Source organism: Vulpes vulpes, chromosome 10 (genome assembly GCF_048418805.1).
Source record: "Vulpes vulpes isolate BD-2025 chromosome 10, VulVul3, whole genome shotgun sequence".
Classification (NCBI taxonomy): domain Eukaryota; kingdom Metazoa; phylum Chordata; class Mammalia; order Carnivora; family Canidae; genus Vulpes; species Vulpes vulpes.
The window spans coordinates 15,472,330-15,495,634 of NC_132789.1; the positions used below are offsets into that span (position 1 = coordinate 15,472,330).

Below are 23,305 nucleotides of genomic sequence, written 5' to 3' on the forward strand. Positions count from 1 at the left end.
TGAAACTTCTCAATTTCTAAAATTGTTTTTTTTTTCAAATATTTTATTTATTTATTCATGAGAGACACACACAGAGAGAGAGGCAGAGACATAGGCAGAGGGAAGAGCAGGCTCCCTGCAGGGAGCCCGATGTGGGACTCCATCTCAGGACCCCAGGATCATGTCCTGAACCAAAGGCAGGTGCTCAACCACTGAGTCATCCAGGTGCCCCCCTAAAATTGTTTTATTTTTTTTTCCTAAAATTGTTTTAATTGTTGATTTGACTACTTGTTTGATAGACATGAGAACAGAGACTTTTGTCTCATCTCTAGCCCTTAGGCTAGTGCTTTGCACATAAGAACTTAATAAATATGTGATGGATGAATAATGAAGGGAGTCTCCCCACTCCCCTCATCACTTCTCTGCATATGTTCGTTGACGGACACCACCACCCACCGGATGCCCACATCTAAACACTGGGCGTGCATCCGATGTTCCCTTTCCTCTCCTTCAGGCCAATCCCTCAGTCAAAATGCTTCTTAAATAGATCATGGATTATATGCACCCTTTCTCTCTTCTTAGCCAACAACACAACCCAGGCTGCCATCTTCCCTGGACCCTAAGACAGTCTTACCCTCCAGTGTCCTCTCCACAAGTGGTCGGTGATTTTCCTAGAACTCAGATCTCATCAGTCCTTTTTCCTTTCTCCAAACAGTTCAATGGTTCCTCAAAGTGCCCAAGACAAAGCCTAGCTTGTCAATGCGGTCCACAAGGCCCTACATACCTAGCCCACACCCACCTCCACAACCATTTCCCACCTCACGATCCATGACAATTACCCGGTGAGATAGGTACTGCTGTCATCCCCCTTTTACAGATGACAAGGCAGAGTTTCAGAGAGGCTAGGCCACTGACCCAGAGTAGCACAGCCAGGTCTGTTCAAGTTCTTATCCACAAGGCCTTACTGTCTTTCTTAAGCTTTAAGTGCCAACACTGTCACTTCTTTAAAAATCAGGCTAGTGGACATATTATTTACCAGGCTGCAGAATAACTATTTGGGCTATGAAACGGGATTTTGGAAGCCCTAATAAAAGCATGGGAGTAAGTAGAGGGGCCCCTGAGAGCCCTTGGCTGGAGGCAACCCTCTTTGAAGATGGGTGGAGGGGATGGAATGAGCCTCTCCATCCACAGCTGACCCCGGGCCTCCCTTCTCCCAGAGACACATACAGCTAAGAGGAGCTCCCACTGAGCCCATTGGACCCCTGGCCCCTGCCCTGGCTCTGAGCAGCTTTCACACTGGTGACACAGAAGGATCCCTCTGGCTGACCCAGTGATGGCTTGTCCCAGGCAGCCTTTAGGCTCTCAAATGCTATGAGTTCCTGGTGTCACTTGTTCTACTGGGAAAGTCTGGAAGGGCTAAAAGAAGTTTCCAGAGAAGGAGCCCAGCAAGAAGGTAGAGTGAGAAGTGGGCTGGTGACCTAAAGGTCAGCTGTGATCTGTTGGGTCCCTCTGGGTTTCGAGAGCCCCTGCTCTGGCAAGGCATACAGTGGGGACCACATGGCACAGCCCACTGGGCAGTGAAGAGGACTGGCTTAGCCATCAGACAGCACAGATCTGACTCTGTGCCTTTACTTTTCATCCTAAAATGAGGTTAACAATACACTACCGCCTCGTAGGGTTGTCATGAGGATAAAGAGACGTAAGGCATATAGGGGATTTAGCAGAGCTTGGCACATAAGAGGTCTCAAATAATGGTGGGGACCATTACTGTTTTGTGGTTTGGGTGGTTGTTATTCACAGAATCATGTAGAGGCTAGGAGCACAGGGCCTGGAGCCAGGCTGCCTCGACTGGGGCGTCAGCTCAAAAAAGTGTCACATTCATTTAAGGGTGAGCTTGAGAGAGTTTCTGAAGCTCTCTGTGCCTCAATATTATTGTCTGTGAACAGGGATAATCATACCTATCTTAGAGCAGTTTGGAGTAGGATTAAAGAAGTTGATTTGTGCAAAATATGACTCTTACAAAAGGTTAAATAAGTGGTATAATTATTATTACCTGTGGAGGTGGTCAGAGGAAACGATCCCTGGAAAGAATTTTGAAGATAATGGTAAGAGGAAGCTAGAGCCCAATGGATAAGCATGAGCTGCGTGGGATTGTGAAGGCATTGTTTTGCATAAGGAGGAACCACGTGAGTTGTTTATTTTATTTTATTTATTTATTAATCATCTGTTTTTGCAGGCATGTTTGGCGAAGGAAAGAGCACTGGGCTTGAGGCTGACACACAGCAGAGTTTAGAAGCCCTAAGCTAGTGGCCTCACATCGATCCTCAGTTTCTTCATCTGGAAGATGGGGATGATGATGGGGTGAACTTCTCGGCGGGGGGGGGGGGGGGCTGGAATAAATAAACAGCACACTTGGGAATCATTTAGCTTGGCCCCTTCTAAGTACTCTGGAAATTTTAGTTAATATTCTGATGCTGTGACTGTGCACTGGGTCTGACACACATGAGCAGGGCAATTCTGAGGCAGGTTGCTAACGTGACATCATCGGCTCGGCTGACATCTGCTGAGCTCCTACGATGCACCAGGCACCCTTCTAGGAGCAGCGGATACTGCATGTGAACAAGACACCCAGGGGTCCCACCCTCCCGGAGCTGAGTGAGCTGGAAATTCCCCTAGTGCTGTCCCTGTTGTGGGTCTGAAAGGGAAGGATAAACGACACGAGCATGTGCACCTCCTGTTTGAAACAGGTGCTGGGCTCCAGGGGTGTCCAATGCAGGGCACTCTGGCCTGAGTTTTCCTGGACCTGGAGTCTGAGTGAATGCAGGAGGCCTCCAGGCTTGGCCTCCACGCCTGGAACAAGACCCCTGGAATTGCAGAGAAAACACTAAGCAAAAATGAGGTCCAGAAAGCCATGCCTTTGAGGGAATCACAGAGGCCCCTCCTTCAGTACCTACAGACCCCCCATGCCACATAGAGTTAGGACTGGACCTGCAGGTAAAGGGGTGTGATGCTGGCAAGACTTAGGGCTGTAAATATCTAGGGGAGGAGATAATGTGGGGTCTGGTTGCCATGAAAAGGAAGAGCACAGAATTGGACAGCCAACGTGTGTGACTTCAGGCTGCTGCTGCTCCCTCCTGGGGCCCCTTTCCCAGACTGCAGGGTGATATCACCTTCCCCCAGGCCTATCTGTCTGAGGATTAACTGTGGTCCTTCCCATGTGAAAGCTCTAGGAGCAAGGTAGCCAAGAGAACACTTGTTCTGGAAACTGGGGTCTACTGTTGCCTCAACACACAGGTTCCACAGTCTTTTCTTCCCAGGGACAGCCAACCTGGAGGCACCTTCCCCTCTCTGGCTTCTCTTGGGCCTGGTCCCATATTTTCATCTGGATAATGACAGCCTGTAGGGTTTATGACTCCTTTCCAGATGGCTGGGGCAACAGGATGAACAGCTGCCTCCTTCCTCAGCTTCCCAAAATGGAAGGGTGGCCTGACCCAGAAAAGTGATGAAAACCTGGGGGCGAGGACAGGGGTGGGGACAACATACAGCAAGCATGTGGAAAGATCACTGGATGAGACAGGGGGCTCCCAGGTCCCTACTGTGTGGCCTGTGACAGGTGGCTTCACCTCTCTGAACCATGAGGGTCCAGTGAGGTCATGAAAAAAAAGTGCTGAGCACATGGCCTGGTACACAGTCAGTGCTCAATAAATGTGAGTCATGACTGTGATTATAAGAGATAGTGCAGGGCACCTGGGTGGCTCAGTGGTTGAGCATCTGCCTTCGACTCAGGGCATTATCATGGGGTCCGGGGATCAAGTCCCATGTTGGGCTCCCCATAGAGAGGAGCCTGCTTCTCCCTCTGCCTATGTCTCTGCCCCTCTGTGTGTGTGTCTCATGAATAAATAAATAAAATCTTTTTTAAAAGGCGGGGGGAGGGGAGAGATAGTGCAGCAGAGTGGTCAAGAGCCAAACTGCCTAGGTCTGAGTCCCAGCTCTGCCACTTGACCGGATGTGTAGACTTGAGCAAGTCACATAATCACGGATCCTCGGTCTTCTGGGCAGTACAGTGGGGATTAAAAAAAAGCCCCTTCCTTGTAGGGTTGTAGGGGGGGAATTCCATGAATTAATATACATAAATTCAAAGGGCTTAGAACAGAACCCAGCACGTGGAAAGTACTGGGTAAATGCTAATGATTGCTATTTCTGCTTTCTAGTTGCACAGCCTCCCTCTTCTGCTGCTGGCTTCGGTGCTACAAGCATCCTTGAAATGAGAAGGCTCCGTGGGGTTGTGGGGAGAAGCCTAGAGAGGAAGGAGCAGGAGGGTCCTCCGGGACTCACCCATTAGTGACTCACCCATAAATAAACACAGCCCGGTCCCTGCATGAACACACGAGCCGCTCCACCCACTCAGATCCACGCACAAACGAACCGGGGACCGGCCACCCACTCGGAAGCCTCCGGCTGGCCCCAGCCGAGGCCCGGGCAGGGCCGGCTTCCCTCTCGGTGTCGCGCAGTGCCTCTCCCCACTGGGGCTGCGAACCCAGGCGCCCCGCCCGGCGGTAATTACAGGGAGAGCTGAGGCTGCGGTGCCCAGCCATGACGTCAGCCTGAAGCTTCTAGCCCGATGATCTCACCAGTCAAGTGGGGACCAGTCACTCGGGAAGGGGCAGTGGGGGGCGCCTCAGTCTCCCTCTCGGCCAGGCCAGCGGGGGAGGGAGAGGGGGGATCTCCACCAGTCGGCTCAGCATGAACCCGGGTGCTGCCCCCCAGGCCCTGCCACCCCATAGCCCTGTGCACGGGGCAACGCTCTGCACCTGTTTCCTCACCTGCAAAATGGGGGTGGTGCTAACCCCCTCACTGCTGTTGTGAGGGTTTCACTTGAGAGTGGCAGCCACGTGCTCCCCACCGAGGCAGGTACAGAGGAGGAGGCTGTAAACGATGGTGGCTGTTGTTCTCCATACTATTATTTTTAGCAAACGGCCTCATGCGGGCACTGCCTAACATCAAACCGATTTCTCAACCAGTGACTCACTGAATTCCTTAACACCCCCACCCCACCCTGGGGGGAAGGCAGGGCTGAGACCCTGCAGCCCACAGAGGGAGGACTGCATGCCCAAACTGCCCGCCTGTTGCTGGGGACAGATCACACTGGCACCCAAGCTCAGGGGGGCACTTAGGTCAATGCACAGTTTGTAAGTTCATTCTCCAAGCTCTGTGGGAGGGGCATAGAAATCTAGCAGAAAGGTCCTCTCTGGGGTTCCAGTTCCAGACCCGACAGGCTGCCTGGCACAGCACTTTCTGATAATTAGCATTATTAACAGTCATAATACAAGGATGACTACTAATAATAGAGGCTACCATTGGTTAACACTTCCCACGGCAGTGTCCTCAACAGGACGGTTGTTGTGGTTGAACCAGTTAATATTTGGAAAGCCCTTAGAACAGGGTCTAGCATGTAGCAAGCCTTGTGGAACTGAGAACTCAAAATTGAATATGTGTCAGTCCGCTAAATGTTTAAAGATGATTCCCTCATGCGATACCTTTTCAAAGACTTTATTTATTTACTCATGACACACACAGAAAGAGGCAGAAACACAGGCAGAAGGAGAAGCAGGCCTCCCCCATGGGGAGCCCAAGGAGAGGGGGGCGCCCAGGCCCCGGGGATCACCACCTGAGCCAAAGGCAGGCACTCACCCACTGAGCCACCCGGGGGCCCGCATGTGATCCTCATGTGATTGTCGTGGCACACCCCCGAGGTGGCTCCAGTACGTCCATTTTACAGGTGGGAAAACCGACAGCTCAGTTTCCTGCTGAAGGGGATAACGTTACTGCCCGCAGAGGACGCTGAAAGCGGGCTCCCGGGGGGGCTCTAAGTGGGGACCGCAGCCCAGGTGCGCGGGGCTCCCACCCTCTGGGCTCCTTCTGCAGGGGCGGGGGGGGGGGGCAGGACGCAGCACGCTGGGGGCGGGGGAGGCACGCCTGGGTGACCCGAGCCTCAGAGCCTCCGCAGGCAGAGCGGTTATTAATAGCCGCTGGGTCTTTGCGGCCCGCGTGGAGCGGAGGCTCCGGGAGGGAGCGGGGGGGGGGGGGGGGGGGCGGGCCGCGGGCTGCGCTGGCCGCCGGGCCCTCCCCGCCCCCGGGAGCCCAGCTGCTCCCTGCGGATTCTCGGGGACTGGTTCATCACCTCCGAATACTCCTGTGACAGGAGGCGCTTGCAGAACCCGCCCCCGGCCCCAGGCAGCAATAAATAGAAGGCTCCCCGCCCGCCCGGGAGAAGCTCGGAGAAGTTTCTAGGCCTCCGTCCCGGGTTCCTTAAGCTCCTGACGCTGCCCCGGCCCTCCCAGCGGCGCGGCGGGGAGCCCGGCCGGGCGGGGCTGCAGTGCGCGGGAGGCTCCTCGGCTCGGGCCGGCTCGGCTCCTGCCCAGGGGGCTGCCGCGGTCGGGAGCAGGGGCTCCGGGGCTGGGACCCCACCGGGTACACGCCCCCGTCCTCGGCAGTGGATGGTCCAGCGTTTCCTGAAGCCCAAGCGTGAGCTCGGAGGGCCAGCGCACCCTATCACCTCGCTGGGTGACCTTGGGCAGGTGGCCCCCATCCCTGAGCCTCCGCAGCCATGGCTGACGGTCAGATGCCCTTCTCCTGCCACTACCCGAGCCGCCTGCGCCGCGACCCCTTCCGGGACTCGCCCCTGCCCTCCCGCCTGCTGGATGATGACTTTGGCATGGACCCCTTCCCCGACGACTTGACTTCCTCATGGCGCAACTGGGCCCTGCCTCGATTTTCCACCGGGTGGCCTGGGACCCTGAGGTCAGGCATGGTGCCTCGGGGGCCCACGGCCGCAGCCAGGTTTGGGGTACCTGCGGAGGGCAGGAGTCCCCCACCCTTCCCCGGGGAGCCCTGGAAAGTGTGTGTCAACGTGCACAGCTTTAAGCCAGAGGAGCTGATGGTGAAGACCAAGGATGGATACGTGGAGGTGTCTGGTGAGTGGGGGGCAGGAGTGAGAGAGGTCCCCGAGAGGGGTGTAGGCCTCAGCCCGGGGAATAGCCAAGAGAACGTTCCCTTAGAGGGTGAGCTGTGACAGCGTGTGACACAGGTGACTTCAGGGCTCAGGAATGCAGCCCATAGAAGTTATCTATGGAAAAGCACTCCTCTCCTGGCTTCCAGGAGATGCCTCAACCTGACCCAGCTGATGGGGACTTTGGGTGCTGTCTCAATCAGAGGACAGGCAGGGAAATGGAAACCACATCACACGTTTTGACAGAAAAAAAAATAATAATAATATAAAACATAAGTCAAAAGAGAAGAAATACACAGGCAAAGAAGAGATAGGGCCCTTGGCACCCTGGTGTCACAGCACAATCTAGAAGGGTATGTTTAATGCTGTGGCATGATAGAGCTAATAATCAGCACAGGTTTCAAGAGGCACACCTCCCCTGTCCCAGATAAGGAAACTGAGGCATGACTGTCACTCTAACGATACTGACTGGTAAGCTTGGTTGAACGCTTACTCTCTGCTATGCGCTTTACCTGTAGCGTCTCAGTTCGAACAACTGGAGGAGGTGGGGACTGTTTGTCTCCTCTTTTTACAGATGAGGAAACTGAGGCACAGAAGGCTTAAAGTAACTTGCCCATGGCCTCCTGGATTCTACCCCAGGCTGTCTTGGGAACTAGAAGGCCAGAAGCAATTTGATGACTTATTGAGCGCCTGCTAGGTACCAAGAACTGGGCTAAGACTCATATTCTTGCCACCAAATAATCCTCCCTCACTCCAGCCCTGAGACGCGGGCCCTCTGCTCCCATTCTACAGCGGAGGAGGCCGAGGCCCAAGCAGGACTTGGCCCGGGTCACACCATGAGTCAGCAGCAGGAAGAGTCTGGGCCTGCCCAGGACTCCAGGCCCAGGTCACATCCCAGAAGAGGAGACCAGAGGCTCAGTCCCCATTAAGCCGGGCAGCCGGTTCCGCTTCCTCTCTCTTCCCTCCCAATTAATGCTCCATTAAAAAGAGTATCTGGCAGGCTCCAGGCCAGAAAATCAATAAAAGCCATTGCAAAGCCAGGCTGGGCAGAGACGAGCCCGGTAGGGCAGGGCGCCGTGTAGGGGGAGTTTCAAAGCCTCACAGGGCAGAAATATAAACATCAGAGGCTCGGGCCGGGTGTGGTGGGCCACACGAGACACGCTGGGGCCGCGTGGGGATGGAGGGGTGTAGCCAGGGCTTCCTGAGTTGGCTGCCGAGCCAGGCTGGAGTTCTCAAACTGGCTCTGCCACTGACCAGCAGGATGTGCAAATTGTTTATCTTCTCTGTGCTTTGTTTCCTTATCTGGAAATCGGGGTGCCAGTGGCTACACTGCATGGAGATCGTTGTTGTATGACATGAGCCGAAGTGTGTCAAGTGTGGACCTACTGCTTGGAGCAAGGGGGATCAGTATTCATCTTGCTGTGATGCTGCTGTTACTAAAATGCTGTGCCCAGAGTAAGGCCCCAGTAAACCATAAATGGTAGATGCTCTTTGAGACCTGGGTTCAGATCCCGACCCTGCCGGATGGATATGGACAAGAAAGTCTTCTCAATACTCTGAGCCTCAGTGTCCTTCTCTGCAAAATGGGGAGCATGATGATTGGCCCTGCAAGTCTGTAGAAAAGATTAAAAATAACATGCAGACAATCTCTGATAGTAAGTGCAGAGTCTGTAAAATGGGTCTAATAATAGTGTCCACCTGGAACTCTGTAAACAGAAATTCTGTTTTAATCAGAAATTCTTTGTTTTAACTAGGATTCCAGAGGTTTCCACCCCAGGTCAGAGGGTTTCCCGTGCCCCGTGGTCTCCTGGAGGATATTTCCTCCGTTCTCCTTTCTGGGTGCTTCTTAATAACTGGGCTGTGGCAGCTCCAGGCTGAGACACCAGCTGAGTGTACCTTACAAATCCAGCGGCTCCACAAGAGGCTTTGAGTGAGTCATGGAGCCTCGGTTTCCATATTTCTAAAATGGGGTCATTGAGCACTTAAGTGAGATAGACGAAGCCTTTTTAGGTTGTAAAATGCCTCCTACGTGTGCATGTCTACCTCAGGTTTGACAGAATCCAAATCCCCCGAGAGTACATACAGAGACTCTCAGAAAATGGATTCAAGAAATCACATTGATATTGGGGTTCCATTTAAAATCAGATCCAGTTTTTCACCCTGCATCACGTAACGACAGACCTGTTCTGTCTCAAGCACTTGGTGCAGGGCACTGTGCTAAATGCCTCTGTATGTTGACTCCCTGGTTCCTGACATGGACTTTCAAGGAGATATGGGTAGATTTGTGATACCCACTTTACAAGTGAGAAAGTTGAGGCTTAGAGAGAGTAACTCACCTGAGACCCCCAAGATCCTCCATGGCACATTGCAATTCAAAGCCAGGCCTGCTTAGACAATTCCGAGTCAGGATGGCTGAGTTTTCTTCAGATTATGCGGCTTTGGACAAATCCTGCCACCTCTTGGCCCTCGGTTTTGTGTTGGTCTTAGGAAGAGTTGAAGTAAATCAGTATTTGCCAAATGGTACATTTTAAGATATCAATAGGCATCTAAGAAATGCAGGATAGGCAGTCTGGAATTTCAAAAGGTGCCAGAGGAAACAAAATGATCAATAGGTCTCCTCACTGCAGGCCTTATCAGAGCTTTGAATTTACTAAAGTAGTTTGTGGATCTCTGGAGGCAGCCCTGTCTTATCTGACCACATTTGAGTGTCCAGTTCCAAGGAAGTATTTGGAAAATGCTAGACTAGATGCTTCCCATGATGCCTTATACACCCCAATTCCCACCCTGCAGCCACCAGCCAAGAAATGTTCTCTTCATGGGCCACTGGGCTAGGTCCCAGCCAAGAAGGAACTGGAAAACCCAGAGGCCTTATTCCCACCCCTTCTCCTTAATCCCAGGGCCTCTGCCTCCCCTGGAAACAGCACCTTCTTTCTTTAGCTGGGCCAATGGCTTTCCCTGAAGTGCTGATGCCTGCTTCTTGGCACCTACATTTCTCTGAGGCATGCTGAAAAAATAGTAGCTGTGAGGGGCCTCTGGCTTGCTCTGGCCTCTGGATGAGTTCTTTTTTAAAAAAAACAGAATCATAATTACCTTTTTCTGTTTACAAAAATAAAATATTTCCACAGTAGAAAATGTAGATGGGAAAGCAAAATAAGAAATTAAAAAATCACTCATAATCCTTAAGCTGCCCCAATAAATAGATATTCAAATTATATGCAAATTAAGCTTCACGATGAGCCTCGGGTAGCAACATCCATTTTCAACCAGGCTCCTCTTTATGAAAATCTTGGAGCTGCGCCTGCTCAGAGATCCTCCCCTCCCTAACCCCAGTACCCTATTTTCAGGGCATGGATAGGACAGCTTAGCCTTTCAGCAGCAGTCCTTTATCCGAACATCAAAATAAGCCGCAAACCATCGCCTTCACACAGCATTTTCACAACTTAGAAAACAATTCTGTGACTCATGCTCATTTGCTCAGCAACCCAATAATTAGGAAGCTGTTGTCACCCCATTATAGAGAGAAGACTAAACTGAGGCTCAGAGAAGAGTAGAGATAGGCTCACAAATGTTAGAGCAGGGACTAAAGTCCAAAACCTACATACCTCTGCTCTGGCACTTCCAAGCTGTGTGACCTTGGGCTTATCACTTAACCTCTCTGAACTTCCATTCCCCATCCACAAAAGGGTAATCACGAAAGTCCCTGACTTCTAAGGTTGTGAAAATTAAAGTAGCCGTAGTAAGGAGTTGGGACAGTGGCTGACACCAAGTAAGCGCTATATAAGAGTCTGTTATTGCTATTCTTTTGATCACCATCATTGTTTACTATTCTCAGGACACCAAGTGTGCAAAAGGGCTGAGTCAGAGGCACTGGCCAGTCCCCAGAGGAAGCAGGCCTCTGGAGGCCCAAGCCGTGGAAGGGTGTCAGGGAACAGACAGTGCTCCCCTGGCCACAGGCCTGGGTTAGAGCTGGACAATTGGTACATGGACTTGGCAGGTCCAAATCACCTCTCCCAGCAGCAGCACCTTCACATCATTGTGTGTTCTGGGTAACCAGACACTCTGGTTCAAAAACGAATTCCTATCCCTGAACCCCCTTCTGCTCAGCCCGTAAGAGAATACACTGATGCAGCCTTTCGTAAGGGCAGTATAGCATCACAGATCAAGGCTCAGGCATTCTAGAATTTAGAATTTATCCTAAGGATGTCATCAGGCCGGATGCAAGATCCAGCTGTAAGAATATTCAGTGCAGTGAGGTTCTTTCCAAGGTCAGATACCGACTGCAGTGCCCCAAAGCCAGGGATTGGCAAATGAACTTAGGTATCCCTATAGCAGAATGCTGTGCAACCATTAAAAAAATCACATTGTGGAAGAATATTTGGTGTAACATGGAAAAATAATTTTTTTAAGATTTTCTTTATTTATTCATGAGAGACACAGAGAGAGTCAGAGACATAGAGGGACAAGCAGGCTCCATGCAGGGAGCCCGACGTAGGACTCGATCTCGGGTCTCCGGGACCACGTTCCAAGCCAAAGGCTGACGCTCAACCGCTGAGCCACCCAGGCGTCCCTGGAAAAATAATTATAATGTGATAGCAAGAGATAACAGTTTTGAGCATAACATAGGATCCCATTTGCTAAAATACGTCATATACATCTATACTATGTAACATTTATGTGTGCCTAAGTAACATAGAAAGAAAAGTCTGGAACATATATAAAAATGTGGTTTTATTGGGGTGATGGAATTATGGGTGGTTTCGATCATTTATTTCTTTATTTTCTACATTTTTCTAGAATAATACATGTATTATCTTAATATCAGAACAGTCATTAATAAAGCAATTATTAATAATTTAAAAAGCAATTAATAATGGAATCACCTATTAATTGTCAGTTTTTTAATAAACCGGGGCTGCAAAAAATCCCACAAGGTTATTTACAGTCTGGATTCCAAAGCTTCTCAGAAGAGTGTCCCTGGACACATGAGGGTTCTTGGCCAGGGAATGTGACCCCACAGATGAACAAATAAAGATAGGAGCTGGAAGCCTATACTGGGCACTACTCTGGTTTATTTAAAGAGAAATTAGAGGGGCGCCTGGGTGGCTCAGTCAGTTTAGCAGCTGCCTTCAGCTCAGGTCATGATTTCAGGGTCCTGGGATCAAGCCCCTTGTCAGGCTCCCTGCTCAGTGGGGAATATGCTTCTCCCTCTCCCTTTGCCCCTCTTCCCACCTCATGCTTATTCTATCTATCTCAAAGAAATAAATAAAAACTTTAAAGAAGAGAGAGAGAGAAATTAGAGGTTCTCTCCATTTAAAAAAAAGGAGCAGCCAAGAGGCTCAGAAGTTGCTATATAGGGACGCTTGGGTGGCTCAGTGGTTGAGGTCTGTCTTCAGCCCAGGGCCTGATCCTGGAGTCCCAGGATCAAGTCCCACGTCGGGCTCCCTGCATGCAGCCTGCTTCTCCCTCTGCCTGTGTCTCTGCCTCTCTCTGTGTCTCTCATGAATAAATAAATAATTTTTTTTAAAAAAAAAGGTTGCTATATAAATTGCAAGGTGATAGCTGGTTTGGGCCCAAACCTTGTAATCTTATCTTTTCATTCCTGAGGAAGAAAAAACTGTCTCCCCCTGTTACTCTGTAGAAGGCAGGGCAGGTGGAATTTCAAATCTGTGGTGTCTAATGTGCCATTTCTTAAGGAGAGCTCCCTTTGGAGACTCTGGGTCTTGTTGTTTTTTGTTTTTGTTTTTGTTTTTAATTTAGCAGATTGAAGCATTATTTCCAGGCAATTCATCCGTTGTAAGTATGGATAATGTGGCTCAAAAAGCTAATTGCAAGCTGGAACAGAAAGAGAGGCATGAGACCCCAGTACTTGGTGTAGATTCAGGGGGAGCTGGTTCACAGCCAGGCCTGGTGGTGACTGTGCCTCAGTTCCCCCATCAGTAAGCAAGGGGGAAAGATGCCCACCTTCAGACAAAGGCCCTATGAGTTGTAAAGCCCACTGGGTGGCAAACCAACCCTCGGTAGGTGACCCCACTTCTTTCCTACCATGCCTCCTGGGATGCTAGCCTCTGGGTTCGTGTGGCTGACTAGGAGGAAGGGGTGAATGTGCAAGGCTTAGAAGATACAGTGCAACATGTGATTCAGTTTCTGTGATTTCCTAAATCTAAGTCATAACTGTCTCCAAACCACCATCAAGGTCTCCTGTCTGGCTTGTTGTCTTATTTCAGCTTTACAACAGCAGGTGGGTCAATTTAGTAGATGAGGGACCAGAGAGACTCAGACACCTGGTGTCTCCAGACTGAGCCCTGAGCCAAATGGTAGGGCATGAGCAGGATTCAAACCCAAGTCTGAGTCCCGACCGAAGTCCAGAGGACATATATTCTTACATGTGGCATTCTTCTCCCCTCTAGGCAAACACGAAGAGAAGCAACAAGAAGGTGGCATCGTTTCCAAGAATTTCACAAAGAAAATCCAGTAAGTAACCTGGTGGTGTGGGTTCCAGGGTGGGGGTGACTGAGTGAGTAGTGCCTGGGACCCAAGATCTGGAGTGTCTCCCTCTTGGGCATCTCTCTCTCTTCCAAGATAAGCCCCAGGGGAGAGAATTGAACCCTCCCACCTAAAGGGGAGAAAAGTGTCACAGCAAACCTGCCATTGGGTCCCAGAAAGTGGGGGGGCATAAATTATGCTATCACACCTGCTCAGTGCCCTGTGAGGTGGGAATTAACAATGCCACCAGTTTGTAAATGAAGAGTCCGAGAGGCAAAATGACTTGTCTGTGATTCCATGAAAACCAGGCCACTCTCCTACGCGTGTGGTCCGCCTGGGCAGGATCCCCATCACCATCAGGAAAGACTCTCCCCTGATGCCCAAATGCCCAGAAGAATCTTGTGAAGCTTGCTTGCAAGGGGGGACCTAAGGGGCCCACCACCGGGACATTGTATGCCTTCCCTAGAGTGTCCACAGGAATGAAGCCAGAAGGGATCATGGCATTGCTGTTGCCCACTGGGAGGGCTCTGGAGGCTGAGACTTTGTGATGCATGGGGGGCAGTTTTGACTGAGAGGTGCAGGCAGGGCTGGGCCTGGGGGAACCAGGCCAGCAGCAGGAAAACCACCAGGCCGGGCCAGTGAATCAAAGCCACACAAGGGCCCTCATGGCAACAGCTGTGGGGAGGAAGTCTACACAGCAAGGAGCTAAAGGACACCTCTTCCCAGACGCGCACCCTCTACCCAGCAGCACTCCACTGCACATACTCTAGCCCCAAAGTCTTGTCCCAGGCCACGCATTTAATCATCATACCCTCCTTGTATGATGGGGAACTACCCCAGAGGTTCCCAGAGGTGAAGAGACCTGCCCAGAGTCCTGAGAATTTGAATTTAGGACAGCCCCAAACCAATTCCTGAACTCTGAGTTCAGTGATCACACCTGGAGCAAGGGATGCCCTTTGCTCACCTGTAAAAGGGATGGGGTGGCTGGTGATTCCAGAGCCACCAGCTGGGAATGAAATGAAATCATGGCACAGCCACCAGCACACAGTAGGTCCCCACAAGTGGCAGTTTGTTGTTCCCTTTATCCATGTTGTTGAGCACTTTTCTCCACCTCTAGCCCTGGCCAAAAAAAAAAAAAAGAAAAAAGAAAATTTCCTGGAGCTGGAAGAGAGTGTGCTGGCTTGAATCCTGAGGCCTCTTTCAGCTTTGGGATTCTGCAGTCCTCTCTCTCCTGCCCTGTGCCCATTACTGACCCACCCAGCGCCTCTGGAGTCCTTAGAACCCCATAGACGATTCCTCATAAGGCAAACGGCTAACTGTCTTCATGCTTGCTGGCTCGCCTGCCATCTCCAACACCCCCCCCCCCCCCCTCCTCCCGGAACAGCAGCCAGATCAAAGGCTGCTAAGAGGGACAGGGGAAAGGAAAGGGGGGAAAATGCAGGGGGAGCTGATGTTTCTTTGAAGAGACTCAAATAAGGTCTCAGGATGGAGTCACAGGCAGGACAGCACTGTGGAAGGAGATGGAAAGAAGTCAGGGGGTTAATCATCTTTATGAAATGTGGATTTCCCCATCTCTGAGGCCTCTGGGAAAGCAGCTTGCTGGGGTGACTTGACTAGATAGAAATGCCTAAAGCTGCTCAAGGCACAGCTGGGGTCCAGCAGCTGAGCTGAGCTACTTGTTACAGTATTAGACTAGCCATTGTCGTGAGCACCCCCAAGTGCCCTCCCTTGCCAGCCCAGCATCCCGATCCTGTCCCCAGGACCCTCTGAACCTTCCCACATTCCAACAGCAAGGGGTCCCCAGCACCCTCCTCCATCACTATGGCATGTTTCCATCCATTCTGGCTGGTCATTGTCTAGTTGTGCCAGTTGCTAAGTATTTTGAAGCTCCTCTGGGTGTAGGGAGTCCTGGTTCCTTGGTAAAGAAAGTAGATACCTTGGAACAACTGCTCTGAGCTTCTGTCCCCAGATTCCCTCGTGGACAGAGTTGGGATGGCAAATGAGAGGATGTGTGTAAAGCATTTAGCATGGGGTCCAGACTCAGCATTCAGTCCGTAGGGACTAATGTTATTTAAAAATTCTCCAAGGCTGGAGTCACATGAGAGCAGCTGGGACCTTCTGGGATGCCCTGGCTCTGCCCAGACTCTAGACACGAAGAATGGCCCTGGCCCACACTCAGGAGGCTCTATTCCCTCTCCCAGGAAAAACTCTAGTCATCAGAGGACAGGGAAGCTCCTTCAGCCAGACTGAGATCCTTGGAGATTTCCTCCCAGGCAGGATGCTACAGCTGTTTGCCTTTGTCACGGCTAGGAAATTCTTGCCAACACATCCAACCCCATGTGAAAGGTGCCATTTTGACCGGATGAGGGAGAGCAGGAGAGGTCTTGGAATTTGCTGATCAGGTTGGGGGCAGGGCAAGACTTGTGTGTCGATGGGGTCTTTCCACACCCAACTTGGATGAGAGGACAGGAAGCAGGGGATGCAGGAAATCATCCATGGAAGATGTTCAGAGCCAAAGCAAACTTTAGCTCCTTGCTCCACATCTTCCCAGATATCTGTTCTGCCATTTACTGACACCTGCAGTGTGTCAAGAGCCATGTGAAGAGGGAGTTAGGTTTAAAGAAGGGGTTAGTTTAATATTATTCCACTTTTAAAAGAATCCTATGAAGTGGGTATTATTAAGCCCACCTTGTGGATGAAAAAACTGAAGTTCAATGGGATTTTGGAATTCCACAAAAGTCACCCAGCTAGTCATGAGCCAGATCTGGGATTTGAACACAGGTCTCCCCACTTTCAAAGGCCGTGGCCTTCCTACCTGGGTAGGGGAGACCATACTGCAGTCATTCACAGACCGTCTTCAACTACTTTTTGCCTTATATGCTTATATTCCCATATTATTATTCGCTTAAGATTTCTTTTCTTTTTGATTAGATCACTTTTGAGAAAGTTAAATTCCCTTTGCTAAAATGTTCGCTGAAGAGGGCAATCATAAAACAAATCCAATGAAAGAAAAATGCAGTTAAATAGATAGCATTGTCTGCTTAAAAGGATCCAAGCCTTAGATCAGCCCTCTCTTTGTTAAAAACAGAAAATAGCAAGGGATAGAGGCTAAAGGTGTTAAAGTCATGTTAACACTTAGTTGAGATGTTCCTTTGGATGCAAATGGAAGGATTCAAAGAGAATGGAAGAGGAATAATCTTCCTACCATGGAGGTTCAATGTACAGGTCATCTGGTGAGAGACCTTGAACAAGTCTATTCCCATCTCTGGACCTCAGTTTCCCTAGGTGTAATATGAGAGCACTGTCCTGAGCAATCAAGGAGATTCGTTTGGGTTCTGGCATTTTACGGTTCAGTGATACGACCACTTGTGCTAAAATATACACAGCCACCAAGGTGCCCACTTCAATAGTCATGACTGCAGTAACGATGTAGAAGCTAACACTTATTGAGCACTTACTAAATACCAGGTGTTGGGCCAAGCCTTTTTCTCTCATTATCCTGTGTAATTCTTGCACTACCTTAAGAGGTGAACACCGTTAACCCACTTTTCCTATAAGGAGATAGGTTCAGAGAGGCTAGGTCTAAAGCCCAAGGTCACACAGTCAGGAAGAATCAGAATTTGAACTCAGGTCTGCCTGCCTGCAAAGGCCATGCTCTGGCTCACAGCTGCCCTGCCCCATCGTACCAGGTGTGCTACCAGTTAGCCTACAAATAGTTAAACAGAGTCGGCCCATCCCCAGCAGTGGGAGGGAGGTCCAGACTTTAGGCCTCCTCTGTGCTTCAGAAGTTTGACTTGGCATCTGCCCAAGCTCCCTCTTTCCCCTCCCTCCTTCCCAGCGGGTCCCTCGTTAATCTCTGTGGCTCTGTAAGTCTCCTGGGTAGATGCTGCTCATGTGGCTACATGTTGCTACTCACAGCAGAAACCTCCCACCCCCTTTCAGGAAGGATCCTGCCCTGGCTAGGAATGGGTTTGCCTCATTGCTTGGTCCTTTCATCAAAACTTCTGCAATTCTAACAGCCAAGCCATCCTGGACCAGTGGAAAGATCTGTGCTGATTGACCCTTCTAGCTTTCCTTTTTTTTTTTTTCCAAAAAGTCTGGTACCAGGGGAGGTATTAGAACATCATGATCAGCTACTCTAAGTTTGGAGACCAAGATTCCAATTCCATTCCCATCTGCTTCTTACCAGCAGTGTGACTTTGGGCAAATCACTTCACCTCTCTGACCTCAATTTCCTTGTCTGTAAATTGGGACGGTAACAGAACTTGCCTGGTGGGATTATTGTTAACGATTAAATGAAATGATACACATGTGAAGTACCTGGCACATAGAAAGTGCTCAGAAGGTCCTAGTTTTCATAATCTTTATTAATAATGGCATCCAAATGAAGCCATGAACATGTTCTCACAATTCCGGTAGTTAGTGGAAGGAGCCAGGTCCCAGATTGTCTCATTCACCCAAAACAATCAAAAACTCATAAAAAATAGCTTCAGAACTGGAACCAGAGTTGGATTCAGAAATCCCTTTGAGGCTCTCACTCATTGAGCCTGCCACTTGAGTACCCCAAGCCTTTGCTAAATGTTCTCTGCAACGGGCATATTCATTCCTACCTATTAACTGTTCTGGGCTCTTTATACAGTTCCGGCCAGGTCATTTCCTATAAATGTGTTTGGGGGAAAAAGCAATTATGACCTGTTAAGGGGTACTTCAGCTGTGACCCAAATCAAGGCTCATCCTAAGCATAAGAGAATGTTCCCATGTGGCCAGCCTGTTCTGTCGTTAATTTGCCAGTGATGCTTGTGTAGTAAAGCACGTTAAGCAGACACATGGCAAATGAGAACATGTTACCTGCTGTAGCATCTTACCTATGTTCTATTACAGGACAGTAGTATTGGCCATTTCCGCCCACAGCTGGGCAGATGTGGGTAGAAACCTCAACCAAAGACCAGACATCTGGGCCATGGCGATCTTTTAAATTACTGTTGGAACCACCATTTTACTGTTTGCAAAGCCTGTTCAGACTCTGTCTCACTTCAAATACCACACACGTTTACACTGCTACCACCATTGGCAGATGAGGACATAAACTCAGAGCAATTGAGTGACCTTCCCAAGATCACACAGTTAGCGAGGGGCAGAGCTGGGATTCAGACCCAGGGGTGGATGCCCTCAGAACCTGAACTCATGTCAAAACTATTTTCTTCCAAATGAACAAAAGGATGTTTAAGCTATATTAAAAATAATGAAGGAGGACACCTGGGGGCTCAGTCACTTAAGTGGCTACCTTCCACTCAGGTCATGATCCCAGGGTCCCAGGATAGAGCCTGGCGTCGGGCTCCCTGCTCAGCAGAGAGTCTGCTTCTCCCACTGCCCCTCACCTAGCTCATGCTCTCTCCCTCTCACTCTCTCTCAAATAAATAAAATCTTTAAAAATAATAATAATAATAACACATGGATAATATCTTGTGCTTCTCCTAGGCTTCCCGCAGAGGTGGATCCTGTGACAGTATTTGCCTCACTTTCCCCAGAAGGCCTGCTGATCATCGAAGCTCCCCAGGTTCCTCCCTACTCACCATTTGGAGAGAGCAACTTCAACAATGAGCTTCCCCAAGACAGCCAGGAAGTCACCTGTTCCTGAGAACCCAGTCTCGACCCATCTTTTTCCCTCCCCAACCCCAAGGCTTCTCTGATTCCAGAGTACATTACTTTAGCTGAATTCATAGATTTAGTGTGACTAAAATGTTAGGGGTGGGGGTGGACTGACCAGACTCCCTGGATAGTGTAGTTCTAGGTTTTTCCACAGGATGGCGCAATTGGCAGGTCATGCTCAGTTGCATTAGGCCAAAATGCTGGGAGATTTTTTTCTTTACCTTTTTTATCATAATGAAAATGTTGCACATTCTATAGCTGCAAAACAGATAAAAGGGGACATAACATTTCACACTGTATCTGCCTTTTGCAGCAAATGCAAGGATTGCTCTTCTCTGGGGACCTCCCTGTCACCCAGTTTCCTGTTCTGGGCTCCTACTTTCCATGCCTGCCCCATGGTTTGGTGGTTGGAGCCTAGAGCTCACCCTACTGTATTTCAGCAGCCCTGGCCTGCAAAGGGTTATAGATAGGTCTTACATCCCCATATATGGGATTTACTCAACAGCCACATGAAAATAGTGCCTTCTGCTCTTCATCCAAGCATTTATATAGCATGTCCCCAAGTTGGCACTCCCTGAGGACTCTGGATGCCCATTTATTCTCTGGCTAAAGTCCCCCCTTTCTTGTGCCTCCTATGTCCAATTTGGGATTTTTACAGAGGGGGCTGTCTCCAAACAGCTCCGCTAGGAACCAAGCAAAGGCCAGACAGGCTGGCAGGCAGGCTAGTGGTATTATGTATATGAGCGGGATGTGTGTGTCATTGTTATTTGAATTGTGCTGTTGTTTAGGGGGGGGAATAACAGTAAATAATACTAATAAAGGAGCTGATGTTCTTAGCCTGTGTGCTTCTTTTGATGAGGAATGCTAAATGCTATACCACTTAGAGACACAGTATCGATTAGGAATGCTTGTGGCCACAAATAGTGATGCCCAACAAAGAGTGGGTTAAGTGACCTAAACATCTATTGTCTAACTTTACAAGTTTAGAGATGAGTGATTTCCAAGTTATTTATTCAGTTCATATGCCACCAAAGCCCAGAGATCTTTTTCCTCTGCTATCTCTGACAAGTCTAGAAGATCTGTCCTCCTGTTTGCAAGATGGCTGCAGCAGCTCCAATCATCTCATCTTCCTATGACAATGTACAGGAAGAAAAGGCAGGAGTTAAAAAAAAAAAAAAAAAAAAAAAAAAGGTCATCTCATCTGGCTTTCTCTTTTATCAGTGAGCAAGATCTTTTCCAGAAGCTCTTGGAAGACTTCCCCTTTTATCTCACTGACCAAAACAGGGCCACATGTTCTATCCCTGGAGCCAATTCCATTTGTTCCCCCATGACAACCTAGGAAGTAGATTTTCATTTTACAATGAAGAAGGCTGACGCTGGGCAGTCCAGGTGGCTCAGCGGTTTAGCGCCGCCTTCGGCTCAGGGCATGATCCTGGAGACCCGGGATCGAGTCCCACGTCTGGCTCCCTGCATGGAGCCTGCTTCTCCCTCTGCCTGTGTCTCTGCCTCTGTCTCTCTCTCTCTCTCTCTCATAAATAAATAAATAAAATCTTAAAAAAAAAAAAAAAAAAAGGAGGCTGATGCTCAGCGACTTTGGTAAGTCACAGGATAATGGCAGGGCTTGAACCTGGATATTTGTTTCTGGGCTGCAAAGAAATCTTCAAGGGCATCTCTAAACCCCCAAATGATAGCAGAAGTCAATGAATATTTCCTGAACACCTACCTGCTGGGTCCTGAGCCAAGAGCCAAGGATAGAGTGAACAATGAGCCACAGTTTCTGGCCATAGGAGCTCACTGACCTACCTACACAAGCAGGTAGATAAAAGCAGGCCTGTCCCTCACTTTACTCCCTCGTGTGTATCAGACACCACGTTAGGGCTTCATGTGTCCACAATTCTAGGAGGTATGTTCAACTCTCATCTCTACAGATAAGGAAACAGAGGCCCAGAAGGGTTAAGGGCGCTGCCCTAAATCACACACCTGGTAAGCAAGGGGTCCAGGCTATCCGACTCCAGACTTACTATAAAATAGGACCTTGCTCTGCCATTCTCTCAACAAAGAAAATCTAAGGGTGGCTTCAGGGAGTTTGTCCACCTTGTGGGAAGAAAAGAGAGATGGTGTTTCAAGTTGGGGCTTTGCAGAGGTGTGGGGGTAGGGATGATGGTTTATCAGAGAGGGATGAGGGTGCTCCTGTCAGACTTGAAGATGAGAGCAAGGAAGGGTAGGGTTGGGAGGGGCCTCATCGGCAGTAGAAAACACATGAGCCCTCATTAAAGGTATGTCCCTTTTAATATCCTTTTATGATCCCCCACTGTTGGAAGGACTGAGTACAAGCTTCTTTGTGAGACATGCAAGGCATTATGGGATCTATCCTCAGGCTAACTCTCTCCACCCTACCTTAACCCCCCACCTTCACCCTCTTGCCCCACCTACCTTCCCCCCTGTTTCTCCAACCAGACAAGTCTTCTCTTGCTACCAGAACTTTTGATACACTGTTCTCTCTCTCCACGATTACTCTCTGACCCTCTTCGCTGGCTAAATCTTTAGGGTCTCAGCTCAGACTCCCCCAGAGTGGCCAGAACCCTCTCTGGCTTACCCTTGTCCCCACACAGCACACCATATAACAGCGTGGGCATCTGTGCAGCAGAAGAAATAGCAATCATAAAAACCCAAACTGAGGGATCCCTGGGTGGTGCAGCGGTTTGGCGCCTGCCTTTGGCCCAGGGCGCGATCCTGGAGACCCGGGATCGAATCCCACGTCGGGCTCCTGGTGCATGGAGCCTGCTTCTCCCTCTGCCTGTGTCTCTGCCTCACTCTCTCTCTCTCTCACTGTGTGCCTATCATAAATAAAATAATTTAAAAAAAAAAAAAAAAAAACCCAAACTGACCTTGACTGCCCTGCTTTCAAGGGTGGGAGGAGGAATCATTCAAGTCAAAGGGAGAAATCCCTACTCATGTGATGTTTGTTCAACAAATACTTACCAAGCACCCACCACGTATGATGTGTCGTACTGGGAGTCAGATCCGTGTCTATACACTGTGAGGGTAGCTGCGAGAGGGAGCAAAACAAAGCCACTATTTCCATGTTTGCCACTTCTGGGCTTATGCATGGTGAGCCCCCGAGTGCTAAGGGCAGCGAACCCTCTGTGTCTTCTGTGCCAAGTGCAATGTTTGGCACATCAAGGAATAAATATGTACTGAGCGAATGAATGGTGAGTGTGGGTCACCCTGGAAAATTAGGCCAAATGCATGATCTCAAACCCCAGAAACCTGGCTCCTTTCAGTTCTGGGAGCTTCCAGCTTAAACACAGCCTTGTCGTCAAAATAGAGGACTCCGGGCCCTTTGTAGATCTCCAGCCACAGGAGAGGGTATTATTCCTAAACCCTCACTTCCTTGATGATGCTGGAACATGGGGTGCCGGGGACCTGCTCCCCCCACCCCATTCCCTTGACTCAGCTCCCCAGAAAGTCTTATTCGCAGCCCACCTCTGCCCCCTCCCAACTGCCTGCCAGCCAGCAGCTGCCAATGGTGATGTATGGAGATGCCTTGATTTGACCTTGAAGGGAAGAAACAAATTAATGTGTCTCGAAATAAATTCCGGGAATCAGCGGCTGGCTTCTCCCTCCGCCCCCCCCCCACACCCCCACCCCATGCCTCACGAGTTGTGCATCATAATGTGAAAATCAATACTGTCTCTTAAATGAGCCAACACCTGGAACTGGCAGGGTGTGGGGCTGCCAGGAGGTCCCTTCCCACCCATTGTCCTGAGCCCGGGAGTTGTCAGAAGGGGTGGGAGGCTCAAGGCCGGCTGTGGGACCTGCTGCCTGGTTGCTGAGGGTTGGCTGAGTCACCCCGACTGCAGCAGGGTCAATGCACCAGACCCCCAGCTCCAGGCTTCCTGGGTGCGAGCAGATACGAGCTACCTGGGAGGCTCCTGAGGGAAAGGGGAGGGTAGCCACGTGCAACAGCGTTGCCATGGCCGTTCTCCAGGGATAACTGAGATACACAGGATGGGGGGAGGACTCCAGGCTTAGTGCCCCCAATTCAGCAATTCACGGTGTATTACCAAGTACCTTTCTTGCCTTTCATCAGTTCAATTGCATGCACAGGTACGGGACTCCAGGTGTCCAAATATTGAAATACTTCAGTGTTTATCACTTGATAAATAACAGCGCCTGAGCCTC

At 49.8% G+C, this 23,305-nt stretch overlaps 1 protein-coding gene across 1 annotated transcript; it reads left to right on the forward strand.

Annotated features, from left to right (window-relative positions):
• Positions 1-6,245: 6,245 nt before the first annotated feature.
• On the forward strand, positions 6,246-19,956 carry HSPB8 (heat shock protein family B (small) member 8). The gene is made up of 3 exons (XM_026015860.2): positions 6,246-6,953; positions 13,396-13,459; positions 18,950-19,956. The coding sequence occupies exons 1-3, from the start codon at positions 6,587-6,589 to the stop codon at positions 19,107-19,109; spliced, it is 591 nt and encodes a 196-aa protein (XP_025871645.1). The 5' UTR covers positions 6,246-6,586; the 3' UTR covers positions 19,110-19,956.
• Positions 19,957-23,305: the final 3,349 nt, after the last annotated feature.

Bases quoted from the DNA above. Each gene is read 5' to 3' on its own strand.
- HSPB8 (XM_026015860.2), top strand. From the start codon at position 6,587: ATGGCTGACGGTCAGATGCCCTTCTCCTGCCACTACCCGAGCCGCCTG. The intron at 6,954-13,395 runs GTGAGTGGGGGG...TCTCCCCTCTAG, and splicing joins TGGATACGTGGAGGTGTCTG to GCAAACACGAAGAGAAGCAA. The intron at 13,460-18,949 runs GTAAGTAACCTG...TGCTTCTCCTAG, and splicing joins AATTTCACAAAGAAAATCCA to GCTTCCCGCAGAGGTGGATC.